General features: G+C 52.7%; 2 protein-coding genes across 4 annotated transcripts in view; one reads left to right on the top strand and one right to left on the bottom strand.

Annotated features, from left to right (window-relative positions):
• Positions 1-2,102, bottom strand: part of SYMPK (symplekin) — a 48,119-nt gene extending 46,017 nt beyond the window's left edge. Inside the window, exon 1 of the mRNA XM_010377454.2 lies at positions 1,996-2,102. The gene's annotated coding sequence lies outside the window, so the exon portion shown is untranslated. The remainder of the gene's footprint in view (positions 1-1,995) is intronic.
• Positions 2,068-13,243, top strand: FOXA3 (forkhead box A3). Of its 3 annotated transcripts, XM_030942587.1 has the most exons (3): positions 2,074-2,204; positions 11,500-11,702; positions 11,824-13,243. In XM_030942587.1, the coding sequence occupies exons 1-3, from the start codon at positions 2,159-2,161 to the stop codon at positions 12,481-12,483; spliced, it is 909 nt and encodes a 302-aa protein (XP_030798447.1). In that variant the 5' UTR covers positions 2,074-2,158; the 3' UTR covers positions 12,484-13,243. The 3 variants fall into 3 exon arrangements, with proteins under 3 accessions (XP_030798446.1, XP_030798447.1, XP_010375755.1); XM_030942586.1 differs by having other exon boundaries at positions 2,068-2,204; positions 11,500-13,243; XM_010377453.1 differs by lacking the exon at positions 2,074-2,204 and adding an exon at positions 3,168-3,433 and having other exon boundaries at positions 11,500-13,243.
• Positions 13,244-14,061: the final 818 nt, after the last annotated feature.

Here is a 14,061-nt window from a genome sequence, read left to right on the forward strand (position 1 = left end):
AAAAACTGAAAAAGAAGGCCAGGCACAGTGGTTCACACCTATAATCCCAACATTTTGGGAGGCTGAGGCAGGAGGATTACTTGAGGCCAGGAGTTTGAAACCAGCCTGGGCAACGCAGTGAGATCCATCTCTAGACAATTCTGGGTATCGAGATCATGCCACTGCACTTCAGCCTAGGAGACACAGAAAGACTCCATCTCAAAAAAAAAAAAAAAAAATTAGCCAGGTATATTGCCATGAACTTTTAGTCCCAGCTACTCTGGAGGCTAAGGTGGAAAGACTGTTTGAGCCTGGTTATACTGAAGTATGACTGGGCCACTGTACTCCAGCCTGGGCAAAAGAGCATGAATCTGATGAACCTCTTTCCAAAAAAAGAAAAGAAAAATAATCAGTTAATATATATTGAACACAGCCGGCCACGGAGGCTCAAGCCTGTAATCCCAGCACTTTGGGAGGCCAAGGCAGGTGGATCACCCGAGGTCAGCAGTTCGAGACCAGCCTGGCCAACATGGTGAAACCCCATCTCTACTAAAAACACAAAAATTAGCCGGGCATGGCGGTGCACGTCTATAATCCCAGCTACTCAGGAGGCTGAGGCAGGAGAACTGCTTGAACCTGGAAGGCAGAGGTTGCAGTGAGCCGAGATCACGCCATTGCACTCCAGCCTGGGTGACAGAGTGAGACTCTGTCTCAAAAAAAAGGAGCCTACACAGGCCATTGGTGGCTCAGGCCTGTAATCCCTGCACTTTGGGAAGCCGAGGTGGGCAGATCACTTGAGGTCAGGAGTTCAAGACCAGAGTGGCCAACACAGTGAAAACCCGTCTCTGCTAAAAATATAAAAATTACCTGGGTGTGGTGGGGCACGTTTGTAATACCAGCTACTCAGGAGGCTGAGGCAGGAGAATCACTTGAACTAGGGAGGCGGAGGCTGCAGTGAACTGAGTTCATGCCAGCATGAGCAACAGAGTGAGACCTCGTCTCAAAAAAAGAAAAAATAAAGCACACATAATAAACTCTAACCTCCACTTCATTTGTTTTCCCTTAATATATGTTGGAGACCACTATATCAGTGTATAGAGAATTTCATCATTTCCTTTTATCTACCTCATTCGTTTTTAGAGTTGCATAGTATTTTCTTATGTGGATGTATTATAGTTTCTTTCAGCCAGTCTTCTTATTTAAGAACATCTGGGATGCGTGTAGCCTTTTGCTGTGATGAACAGTATCACTGGTTCCTCTTTCCTCTCGATGTACTCGTTAAGAGTGGTACCCTGCCCCACTGCTACCTGGCAATCTGACGACTACCCTGTTTCCCCAGACTGGCTCTAGGAGTATCTTTTATTCCTTCAACGAACATTAGCTGGGCGTCTCCGGCGTGATTGGCGCTGTGCTGGGAACACAGTGGCGACAGACAAACCTAGTCCCTACCTTCATGGAACACACGGTCAGACATCATAAAACAACACACAGATAAGAGTCTGATAACAAATTAGAACACACGTGACATGAAGGAACAGAGACCGGCAAGAGCATTTAACAGGCGGATTTCGAGATGGAGGGTAGGGAAGGAGGGCTTCGCAGAGGAAGTGACGTTGGTGCCGAGACTCGAAGGATGAATGGGAGTTAGCCAAGCCGAATGGGTAAAAGGATGTTGCGGGCAGAGCTGACAACCTGTGCAAAATCCCCGAAGCGGGAAAGCGCATGGCAAGTTTAAGGAACCGAAAGGCCAGGGCGGCTGCGAGAGGTGGGGAAGAAGCAAAGAGGCCGAGTCGAAGCAGGCGAAGTCTGCGGGGCGGACGCACCCGGAGGGCCACGCTGGAACTTTGCCTCGAGGGCACTAGGGAGCCAAGGAAGGGTCCCGAGCAGGGGAAGAAACACGGGTCGCGAAAGCCACTCTTTCCCTCTCCCCACGGCGACCCCCTCCCAGCCCGCGCCCCTGCTTCTTTAGGCGCCTCCTCCCTTCGTCTCCGGGCCCAAACGCCGCCTCCCGCTCACCGCGGCTCTGGCCTCCGTTCCCCTCGCGCCCCCTCAGCAGCGCCTCTTCCTAGACTCTGCCACCGCCGCCGCCATCTTCCGTTCGTCGCCGGGAACGGTGCGCACGCGCCCCACACCCAGGGCCGCCGGGAAATGGAGTCCAGAGCACAGTCCGACCCCGCCCATGCCTCGTCCCGTGAGAGCGGCCTTCTGCCAGCCTCCTTACTACGGTGAGCGGTCCCTTAATTTCCGGCTCTGCGGCGCTAGGCCTTCTGGGAAATGTAGTCCCTTCGGAGGCACCGGGAGGATAAGGAGCTAGAGCATTCTGGGAAATGGAGTTCTCAGTAGTGCTGAGTCCCTGGACGGCTGGCTGGTCTTGGAGAGTGGGGAGTCCGGACAGCGAAGCTCCTGGGTCTTTGAGGGGAGGTGGTCTGTTGCCCTAGTGGGGTCTGCGGAGAGGCCCCGATCCCCTCCAGCTTTGTTCTTGACTCTTTCAACAGTCTGAAGCATTTCTTTTTCTTTTGTTTTGGAGACGGAGTCTCGCTCTCTCGCCCAGGCTGGACTGCAGCGGCCCGATCTTGGCTCACTGCAACCACCGCTTCCCAGGTTCAAACGATTCTCCTGCCTCAGCCTCCCGAATAGCTGGGATTACAGGCACGCACCATCACGCCTAGCTAGTTTTTGTAAGAGATGGGGTTTCACCCTGTTGGCCAGGCTGGTCTCAAACTCCTGACCTCAAGTGATTCGCCAGCCCGCCTCGGCCTCCCACAGTGCTGGAATTACAGGCGTGAGCCACCGCGCCCGGTCAAGTCTGAAGCATTTCTAGCCGTCGGAAGTCTCAGTCTTCCTGTCTGTCGAATGGGGATGTGATATCGGAGACCTCTTACGGGTCCTCATAGTCGCATAATGGCCCTAGCGCTCTGATTTCCCTCTCTTCGGCGACGGTCATGCAGTGCTCTGGCTCTTCGTCTTCTCATGTCGAGATGATGAAATCCCCTGAGATAGAAAGGCTCCAGAGTTCTGCCCTCGGGGCCCTTGGTATCTGCAGCGTCTCTGCCGGCTGCTCCCTCACTCCTGAATCACCCCCAGCTGTCGCGTCCCGGGGCTGCGGTCCCCGGCGCCTGAGGTCTGTCTTCTGTCGATCCCGCAGGGGGCGCCCCAGTCCGAGCGCACGCCCTCGGGGAGGCGGGAGGGGAGCCCGGGGCGGGCGAGGGCGGGGGTGTCCCGGCTATAAAGCGTGGCCGCCTCCCGCGGCGCTCGGGACAGCCGTACCCCGGGCGGTCGGACGGGCGGGCGCCGGTGGGAGCTCGGGCCGTGCCCGCGGAGAGATCCAGAGCGCTCCGTTCCCCCGGGGCCGGAGCGGGGGCGGGTGGGGGCACAAGCCCGGGGGATGCTGGGCTCGGTGAAGATGGAGGCCCATGACCTGGCCGAGTGGAGCTACTACCCGGAGGCGGGCGAGGTGTGTCCTCGGGGATGGCGGAGCGGGAAGTAGGGGGCAGGTATCGGGGTGTGGGCTCACATGGAGCAGGGACTGGTTGTGGGTTCAAATGGGGGCAAAGGCGTCTAGTTGGGCAGCCGAGGAACTGGGAACTCGGAGACCAGGTGTGGAAGTCAGGGACCCGGGACGAGGCACGGATGGGAGGGCTGTTTGGGCAGCCTCGCCGCGGCCGGGGCTTGAAAATGGAAGTCAGGAGAATTTAGCCAAGGGTCGGGTCACACCTTAAACGTGGGAGCCAGGTGTTAGGGCCCCAAAAGGCAAGGGATTTATATGAATAAACCAAAGATAGGAATCAGAGTTCCATGGTAGGGGACAGACTGGGGGGTTTCAGGATGTGAGGTTCAAAGTTGGAGGGAAAGAAAGACTAAAAGATGGAGGAGGAGTCACCATTAAGGGAAGACTGAGGTGGGAGCTCAGGGCGAGCACACAGTGTTAAAGACCTGGGGTTCGGGGTAAGGATCAGCTGGTGATCTAAGGTAGGGTCAGAAATAGGAATTGGTGCTCAGGGGTAAGAGATGGGGGTGCTCAGAGATGAAGCTTCGTTTTGGGAGGTGAAACAACAGGTGGCTTAGGGTTGGGCATCTGAGAGCAGAAGATGTGGCCATTCGCATTGGCAGGAGAGGGGCCGATCTCCATCCCTCCCCAATCCCTACCCATGACCCTCAGCAGGGACTCCCCAAATCGGAAGATAAAGAGTTTTAGATTGTGCACCTTCCCCTGCTCCCCCACAAACCAGCAACCTCCAGCTATTGCTAAAATTCCCATCCAGTCTCACCTCAGACAAGGCTTTCCTGGAGTAGGGGGTGGGGGCATAGTCTTAATTCCCTCACCCGGACAGACAGAAAGGCCTTCTTCAAGTCTGACCCCCATTCCTCTTGCTGCAACAACCCCTACACCTTAGCTACCTCACTCTATAATCAACGTTGTGAGGTTGTGGGGGCTGGGGGTTGGGGTCTCGGTCTGAGAATTATGGGGGTCTGGACACTTGGACTTCTAACCTGGAAGGGGACTGTGGACTTGAGATGGGGTGTGGGGCAGGAATGGCTGGGTTCTCCAAGGAGTCAAGATCTGGTGGCTGTGGGGTCCCCAGCGTGCCTGAGTCTTGAGTCTGGGGCTTGAAACTGTAGGGTGGGACTCCTGGATCCCCAGGCCTTCAGGGCTTGGCAGGGTGCCTGGGAGGGGCCAGTCCTGGGTTTGGGGAGGTGTGAGGTGCACGTGGGGTGAGGCAGGGCCAACTGGGGAAGGGACTGGGAGTGTTGAGAGGTGGAGGCAGGGTGACTGGAGGTATCAGTTGTGAGATGGGGAAGGCAGAGACCCAGGTGGGAAATGGAGGGTTCCAGGTAGTGCGGGTGATCCCAGCTGGGCCTCTGGAGAACTCAGTCTGGGGACCTGATTTCAGGGAACCAACTACAGACCAATTGTACAAACCAACTACAGTTGTTTTGGGGGCACATCTTAAGTAAATGATGGGGGTCTAAGCAGGAGGAATTGATATTTCGGGCACAGTCTGAATAGATCCAAGTTTAGAGGACAATTTGTACGGAAATTGTGTCAGAAATTGAAGGATAGCTGGCACAGTGGCTCACACTTGTAATCCCAGCACTTTGGGAGGTCAAAGTGGGAGGATCTCTTGAGCCCAGGAGTTCCAGGCCAGCCTGGGAAACATAGGGAGACCCTGTCTTTACAAAAAAAAAAATTTTTTTAATTACCCAGGCATGCCTGTAGTCTAAGCTACTTGGTTGGGAGGCTGAGGTGGGAGGATCACTTGAGGCTGGGAGTTCGAGCTGCTGGGAGCTGTGATCGTATCACAGCACTCCAGCCTGGGTGGCAGAATGAGACCCTATCTCAAAAAATAATAATAGTAGTAGTAGAGGCACAGTCTGGAGGTAATCAGCATTTCGGGGAATATTTTGGAAGAAGCAATATTTAGAGGAATGGAAATGGTTAGGTGATACTGTCTGAGGCTCTCCTGAGCCTTCCCGTCAAATGAGCCCACCTCTTCCCCTTGGGTCAGAACAATGGGGAGAGAAATATCTACACTCAGCCAGCAACTGAGAGCTGAGAGGGTCCCCAAACCACTTGTTGCCCATAGCACCCTCCGGCTGGGGTGACCCAGCTTGCTGTGTGAAAGGAACTTGGAAAGTTACCATCCCGGGATATCCCTGTTGGTCTCAGGTTCTTGCACATTAGCTGGTCTAGCTGCACCCCTATTTTAGAGGTAGTAACTCTGAAGCCCCGCACGCAGAACACTGGGGTCCTGGGTTGGGTCTGGGACTAGAAACTTGGCTTCTGGCTTCACACTGCCTTCCTCTGCTCCCTGTCACACCCTTCTCCAGAGACAATAAGGAAATGAAAGAGGAGAAATTCCAGTCTCTTGGTGTGGGGTTGCAGGTCCCCCAAGGGCTTCCCCCCAATCTCAGCCCCACCCTGGCAGGGGAGATCCGGTTCAGACCCGGACACCAGGGGTTCATCCCAGCCCCGGGGCGTGGGAAAGCCTAGGGTGGATTAGAGCAGCTGGAGTGCTTGAGGTCGGACCTCAAGGAGGACTTCCGGGTGGGTGGGGAGCCAGGAAGGAGGGCCCTGGGGTCCCTATCTGTCTTACTGTTCAATACCAGAGAGCCTGACTGGGTTGGAGAAATGGAGGGTGGGGGCATAGGGGGATTTGGAAACTCTGTGGACCCCACTAATCCATAACCTTCTCACCTCATCTCTTTTATTTTTCTGGGGAGGGGACCCGAAGCCACCAACCAGGGGGAGAGATTGCATGGGGGAAGGGAGTAACTGTGGCTGCAATTTTACTGTGAGACTTGGGGTGAGGAGAAATGGACTCATTGAAGGGAGGGAGGGAGGGAGGGACATAGATAGATAGATAGATTAGATAGATAGATAGATAGATAGATAGATAGATAGATAGATAGATAGATAGATAGATAAATGCTTGGATGGATGGATAGGTAGATTGATAGGAAGATGGTGACTGGGCACAGTGGCTCATGACTGTAATCCCAGCACTCTGGGAGGCCGAAGAGGGTGGATCACTTGAGGTCAGGAGTTCAAGACCAGCCTGGCCAACATGGTGAAACACCGTCTCTACTAAAAATACAAAAATTAGCTGGGCTTGGTGGCGCATGTCTATAATCCCAGTTACTTGGGAGATTGAGACAGGAGAATCGCTTGAACCCTGGAGGCAGAGGTTGCAGTGAGCCAAGATGGAGTCACTGCACTCCAGCCTGGGTGACAGAGTGAGACTCTATCTCAAAAAAAAAAAAAAAAAAAAAGACAAGAAGATGGGCTGAAGGAGGAAGAGAGGTGGGAGTTGGGGGTGGGAGGGGAGTGGGGTAGAGTTGGGTAGTGAGAGAGAGTGCCTAGGAAGGGAGAAAGAGATGGAAGGCTGGAGAGAGAGACAGGCGCCAAGATGGAGGGGAAAGAAAGATGAGAGAGGACTGGGGAGGGGTCGGGGGTAGAGACGAAGAGCAAAAGAGGTTAGGGAGGAGACAGAAGGGAAAACAGTGCGGGGTGGGGAGGGAGATGGGAGAGGGGAATGTGGGTACTGGTACTGAGACAGGTAACACAAAGGCAAAAATAGCCAACAGAGATTCAAAGAGACGTGATGAAAGAGCTCCTTGGAGAGACATGAAAAGGAAAGAGCGGAGGATTTCTCCACTGGAACTCAGACTTAGGGTTGAGTTGGTTGCCCCCTCTCCCTGATTCCCTAAGCCACCCTGGCAAGACTCGTTTCTCCCCGGACCTTGTGACCTGCAGAAGCTTACAGTGGTAGGGCCAGACATGGTGGCTCATGGCTGTAATCCCAACACTTTGGGAGGCTGAGGCGGGAGGATCACCCGAGGTCAGGAGTTCGAGACTAGCCTGACCAACATGGCGAAACCCTGTCTTTATTAAAAATACAAAAATTAGCCAAGTGTTGTGGTGCCTGCATGTAATCCCAGCTACTCAGGAGGCTAAGACGGGAGAATCGCTTGAACCTGGGAGGCAGAGGTTGCAGTGAGCTAAGATGGCACCACAGCACTCCAGCCTGGGCGATGGAGTGAGACTCTGTCTCAAAAAAAAAAAAAAAAGGCTTACAGTGGCAGGAGACTAGGCGGTATCCAGTTAACTCACATTTGGTGGCTCTAGCCAGTGCTACATATAGCAGCATTCCCCCAATCCGCACAGTGCCATGAGACCCCAGTCCTCAGAGGAGGCAGTGGGGAAAGGTCCAGATGGAGGATGGGGCAGAGAGGATGGGAGACAGTGGTTGAGAAGGGATAGGTAGATACAAATAAAGAAACAACCTTCTAGCATGCCTATGTTTTCCCAGCATGTTCTGTTCACTGTTGTGTTCCTGCTAGACTGTTAGCACCACGAGGGCAGGCATTTCTGGCTTAGTCACTGCTTTTATTTTATTTTATGATTATCATTTTTTCATATGGAGTCTTGCTCTGTTGCCCAGGCTGGAGTGCAGTGGTGCGATCTTAGCTCACCACAACCTCTTCCTCCTGGGTTCAAGCAATTATCCTGCCTCAGCCTCCCTAGTAGCTGGGATTGCAAGCATGTGCCACCACATCTGGCTAATTTTGTAGTTTTAGTAGAGACAGGGTTTCTCCCTGTTGGTCAGGCTGGTCTTGAACTCCCGATCTCAAGCGATCCGCCCACCTCAGCCTCCCAAAGTGCTGGGATTACAGGCGTGAGCCACCGCACCTCACCTAGTCACTGCGTTTATAGCGTGACCTGGAACAGGTCTGGAGCCAGACTGCCTGGTTGTAGAATCCCAGTTCTGCCCCCATTCTTGCTGTGTGACCCCAACAACCTCTCTGGGCCTCAGCTAGCTCAGCTGTAAAATGGGCATCAACATAACACCTCCTCCCATAGTATGGTTGTCAAGATTAAAGGAGACCATTCTTGTGAAGTGCCTGGAACAGCACCTGGCACAGAGCAGCTAACTGATAAATATTGGTTGAATGAATGAAAGAATATACAGAGGGTTACTTAGAAAGGCATTGCAATATCTACCATGTTCCATTGACCTAGGATCCTCCTTTTTCCCCCATTTGAACATTTCCAAAAATGGGATGTATTTTACAGTCAATGGTGTCCAATGATTTTAACTGTTTTTCCCATTTGTATTAATAATATAAAGTAGGCCGGGCGCGGTGGCTCAAGCCTGTAATCCCAGCACTTTGGGAGGCCGAGACGGGCAGATCACGAGGTCAGGAGATCGAGACCATCCTGGTTAACACAGTGAAACCCCGTCTCTACTAAAAAAATACAAAAAACTAGCCGGGCGAGGTGACGGGCGCCTGTAGTCCCAGCTACTCGGGAGGCTGAGTCAGGAGAATGGCGTAAACCCGGGAGGCGGAGCTTGCAGTGAGCTGAGATCCGGCCACTGCACTCCAGCCTGGGCGACAGAGCGAGACACTGTCTCAAAAAAAAAAAAAAAAATTAATGCTGCAGCTTCCAGAGAAGTCTTAGATTTGAAGATATATAGTAAATAGATAAATAATATTAGGTTGAAAAGTGATTTCTGATATTCAAACACTTTTATGTATAAATACAGTAATTTTTATTTATTTATTTATTTTTTTGAGACAGAATCTTGCTCTGTCACCCGGGCTGGAGTACAGTGGTGCAATCTTGGCTCACTGCAACCTCTACCTCCTGGGTTCAAGCAATTCTCCTGCCGTAGCCTCCTGAATAGCTGGGACTATAGGCACGTGCCACCATACCCTGCTGTTTTTTGTATTTTTAGTAGAGACAGGGTTTCGCCATGTTGGCCAGGCTGGTCTTGAACTCCTGATCTCAAGTGATCCGCCTGCCTTGGCCTCCCCAAGTGCTGGGATTACAGGTGTCAGCCACAATGCCTGGCCTAAATACAGTAATTTTATAAGCTAAAAGATTGAAAAGAGCTACACATATATGTTAGATTATCACAGAGTTATAATAACTGTTTTTTGTTTGTTTGTTTGTTTGTTTGTTTGTTTGTTTTTGAGACGGAGTCTCACTCTGTCGCCCAGGCTGGAGTGCAGTGGCGTGATCTCAGCTCACTGCAAGCTCCGCCTCCTGGGTTCATGCCATTCTCCTGCCTCAGCCTCCTGAGTAGCTGGGACTACAGGCGCCTGCCACCACACCCGGCTAATTTTGTTTTTGTATTTTTAGTAGAGACGGGGTTTCACCGTGTTAGCCAGGATGGTCTCGATCTCCTGACCTCGTGATCCGCCCGCCTCGGCCTCCCAAAGTGCTGGGATGACAGGCGTGAACCACTGCGCCTGGCCTATAATAACTCTTTATGATTACTAAAATTGAGAACTGCTGATTTACCTAATAAACCAGCAGTTATTAAATTTTTTGGTCTCAGGACTCTGCCCCACCGTTTTTTTTTGTTTTTTTTTTTTGTGATGGAGTCTTGCTCTATTGCCCTGGCTGGAGTGCAGTGGTACGATCTCATCTCAGCTCACTGCAGCCTCAGACTCCTGGGCTCAAGCAATCCTCCTGCCTCAACCTCCCGAGTAGCTGGGATTACAGGCGTGTGCCAGGATGCCTGGCTGATTTTTGTATTTTTGGTAGAGACAGGGTTTTCCCATGTTGCCAGGCTGGTCTTGAACTCCTGACCTCAAGTGATCCACCCTCCTCAGCTCCCAAAGTCCTGGGATTACTTTGGGAGGCTGAGGCAGGAGGATTACTTGAGACCAGGAGTTTGAGGACAGCCTGGGCAACGTGGTGAATCCCCGTCTCTACTAAAAATACAAAAAAATTAGCTGGGTGTGCAGTGCATGCCCGTAATTCCAGCCACTTGGGAGGCTGAGACATAATAGCTTGAACTTGGGAGGTGGAGGTTGCAGTGAGCCAAGATTGAACCACTGCACTCTAGCCTGGGCAACAGAGTGAGACTCTGTCTCTAAATAAATAAACAATTCGGGTGTAGTGAGGCCCGCCTGTAATCCCAGCTACTTAGGTGGCTGAGGCAGGAGGATCACTCGAGCCCCAGAGTTTGAGGCTACAGTGAGCTGTGACTGAACCACTGCACTTCAGCCTGAGTGACAGAGTGAGACCCTGTGGGAAAAAATTATTGAGGAGCCCAAACAGTTTCTGTTGATGTGGGTTATGTCTGTCTACATTTACTGTATTTAAAATTAAAACTGAGAAATGTTAAAATCATGTATTAATTCACTTAAAAATAGCAATCATTTGTTAGTGTAAAAGCATTTCTATTAAAAGAACCAAATTTCAAAAAATTTAGTCAAAAGAGTGGCACTGTTTTCCATTTTTGCAAATCAAGTTTGGCCCAGTGGAAGACAGCTAGATTCTCCTGTCTGTTTCTGTATTCTCTCTGTTGAAATATCAACACCCTCTGGAAAACTCCACTGTACACTTCATGAGAAAGAGAGTGAAAAGGGCTAATAATAACTTAGGATTTTGGGCATGGTGGCTTACACCTGTAATCTCAGCACTTTGGGGATGCCGAGGCGGGTGGATCACGAGGTCAGGAGTTCAAGACCAGACTGGCCAACATGGAGAAACCCCGTCTCTACTAAAAATACAAAAAAAAAAAAAAAAAAAGCTGGCGTGGTGGCGGACACCTGTAATCCAGCTGCTCTGGAGGGGGAGGCAGGAGAATCAGTTGAGCCCAGGAGGTGGAGGTTGCACTGAGGCGAGATCGTGCCATTGCACTCCAGCCTGGGCGACACAGCAAGACTCTGCCTCGAAAAAAAAAAAATTCTATTATTTTGAAAATAGTGGACATCCTCAAAGGGTTTCAGAGACTCCCCTGGGTGTCCCAAACCCTGGAGAATCACTTAAAGGATGACGTTGAGTGTATGGGAGCATGGTGGGTGGGAAGGTGGGGGACAGAAAGGGCATGTCTAGGGAGTGAGGAGAGACCTTTAGAGGCCGCATTCTACAGATAGAGGTGATGATGGAAGGGATTTGTAGAGGATGCAAGATGGATGACAGACGGACGTGCAGTGGGTCCTGGGATCCTTCGCTGACCAACAGAGTGGAGGCCCACTGACCCCTTTCATCTTTCCCTCTAGGTCTACTCTCCGGTGACCCCAGTTCCCACCATGGCCCCCCTCAACTCCTACATGACCCTGAACCCTCTAAGCTCTCCCTATCCCCCTGGGGGGCTCCCTGCCTCCCCACTGCCCTCAGGACCCCTGGCACCCTCAGCACCTGCAGCACCCCTGGGGCCCACCTTCCCAGGCCTGGGTGCCAGTGGTGGCAGCAGCAGCTCAGGGTATGGGGCCCCGGGTCCTGGGCTGGTGCACGGGAAGGAGATGCCGAAGGGGTATCGGCGGCCCCTGGCACACGCCAAGCCACCGTATTCCTACATCTCGCTCATCACCATGGCCATCCAGCAGGCACCGGGCAAGATGCTGACCTTGAGTGAAATCTACCAGTGGATCATGGACCTCTTCCCTTACTACCGGGAGAATCAGCAGCGCTGGCAGAACTCCATTCGCCACTCGCTGTCTTTCAACGACTGCTTCGTCAAGGTGGCGCGCTCCCCAGACAAGCCTGGCAAGGGCTCCTACTGGGCCCTGCACCCCAGCTCAGGGAACATGTTTGAGAACGGCTGCTACCTGCGCCGCCAGAAGCGCTTCAAGCTGGAGGAGAAGGTGAAGAAAGGGGGCAGTGGAGCTGCTACCACCACTAGGAACGGGACAGGGTCTGCTGCCTCGACCACCACCCCCGTGGCCACAGTCACCTCCCCGCCCCAGCCCCCGCCTCCGGCCCCCGAGCCTGAGGCCCAGGGTGGGGAAGATGTGGGGCCTCTGGACTGTGGCTCACCCCCTTCCTCCACACCCTATTTCACTGGCCTGGAGCTCCCAGGGGAGCTGAAGCTAGACGCGCCCTACAACTTCAACCACCCTTTCTCCATCAACAACCTGATGTCAGAACAGACACCAGCGCCTCCCAAACTGGACGTGGGGTTTGGGGGCTACGGGGCTGAGGGTGGGGAGGCTGGAGTCTACTACCAGGGCCTTTATTCTCGCTCTCTGCTTAATGCATCCTAGCAGGGGCTGGGAACATGGTGGTGGGTATGGCTGGAGCTCACACCACAAAGCTCTTGGGGCCTGATCACTTCTGGTGACACTTCGCTTGTCCCGTTGGTTGACATCTGGGTGGGTCTATTATTTACTGTGACAACTGCTGTCTCAGTGGGCATGGTGTTGATCCATTGGGTACTGTGATAACAACCATGGATACATTTTGGTGGCCCACTGGATACTGTGAGGACTGCTACATTAATGTTATTGGCTGATCCACTGCATGGTTTGATAGCCACCATCTGGGTTGGCCCTTTGGGTGTGATGGTGATAGCATTTCCGTGACATCGGTGATAGCATTTCCGTGACATCTTTTTTGGCCCCCCATTAGGTGCTGTGCTCACTTCTTTTTTGGTGTACTTCTTGGCACAGTAGGTGCCAAGTTGACCACCATTCTGTGTAACACCTTTTGTGGCCCATTGCGTGCTTTGATGGACATCATACTGGGTAGGTGACAATGTCAGTGGGCCACCATGTGCCATGATGGCTGCTGCAGCCCCGTGTTGGCCATGTCGTCACCATTCTCTTTGGCATGGGTTGGGTAGGGGATGGAGGTGAGAATACTCCTTGGTTCTCTCTGAAGCCCACACTTTTTCCCAGCTCTGGTCCAGGAGAAACCGGAAAAGGCTGGTTAGGGTATGGGGAATTTCTACTGAAGTCTGATTCTTGCCCGGGAAGCGGGGTACTGGCTGTGTTTAATCATTAAAGGCACCATGTCCGCCTCTTACTGAGTCTCTTTTCCTTGGCCAGTGGGCCCTGTGGGGCTTGAACACCTGAATTTGTGCTCCTCTGTCCCTTCTGCTTCCTGCCCCCAAGAGCTGGCTGCCTCTGGGGGAGGAGTTGGGGGAGGCATCGACCTGACCTTTGGCTCTTTGCTGTCCCTGACCCCAAGGACAGTTTGCTCACAGATAGCAGCCCCCGCAGCAGTGGGGCCAGAGCAGCAGGGGGAGGTGGCTCTGCAGTGACCAAGGCCATCTCCCCACCCCCACCTCCCAGACAGACACATAGACCTCTACCTCTGAGGCTCTGGAAGCCTAACGGCCAAATAATCTTTGACTAAGCTGGGGAGGAGGCAAAAGGACAGATGAGGTGTCAATTCAATGACTGGAGATCGTGCACGTGTTGGAGTTGATCTCCGTGTGTGTGTGCGTGTGTGTCATAGGATAGCACTGTGCCTACTGGGGTCCTCATGGTCTACCACAGGGTGTTGTCTGTTGTCGGTATCCCTTGATTGTGTGGGTTCGTGTGTCTGTTCATACCCTGGTTATGGGCTTACTTGCCCCGGGTGGTTGGGAATATCAGACTCTTGTGTATGTATTTTTATTTTTTTGAGACAGGGTCTCCCTCTGTTGCCCAGGCTGGAGTGTGTAGCACAATCTCGGCTCACGGGAACCTCCACCTCCTGGGTTCAAGTGATTCTCTTGCCTCAGCCTCCCAAGCAGCTGGGATTACAGGTGTCTGCCACGACACCTGGCTAATTTTTGTATTTTTAGTAGAGACATGGTTTCACCATGTTGACCAGGCTGGTCTCAAACTCCTGACCTC

Source organism: Rhinopithecus roxellana, chromosome 12 (genome assembly GCF_007565055.1).
Source record: "Rhinopithecus roxellana isolate Shanxi Qingling chromosome 12, ASM756505v1, whole genome shotgun sequence".
NCBI lineage: Eukaryota > Metazoa > Chordata > Mammalia > Primates > Cercopithecidae > Rhinopithecus > Rhinopithecus roxellana.

Bases quoted from the DNA above. Each gene is read 5' to 3' on its own strand.
- FOXA3 (XM_010377453.1), top strand. From the start codon at position 3,365: ATGCTGGGCTCGGTGAAGATGGAGGCCCATGACCTGGCCGAGTGGAGC. The intron at 3,434-11,499 runs GTGTGTCCTCGG...CTTTCCCTCTAG, and splicing joins ACTACCCGGAGGCGGGCGAG to GTCTACTCTCCGGTGACCCC.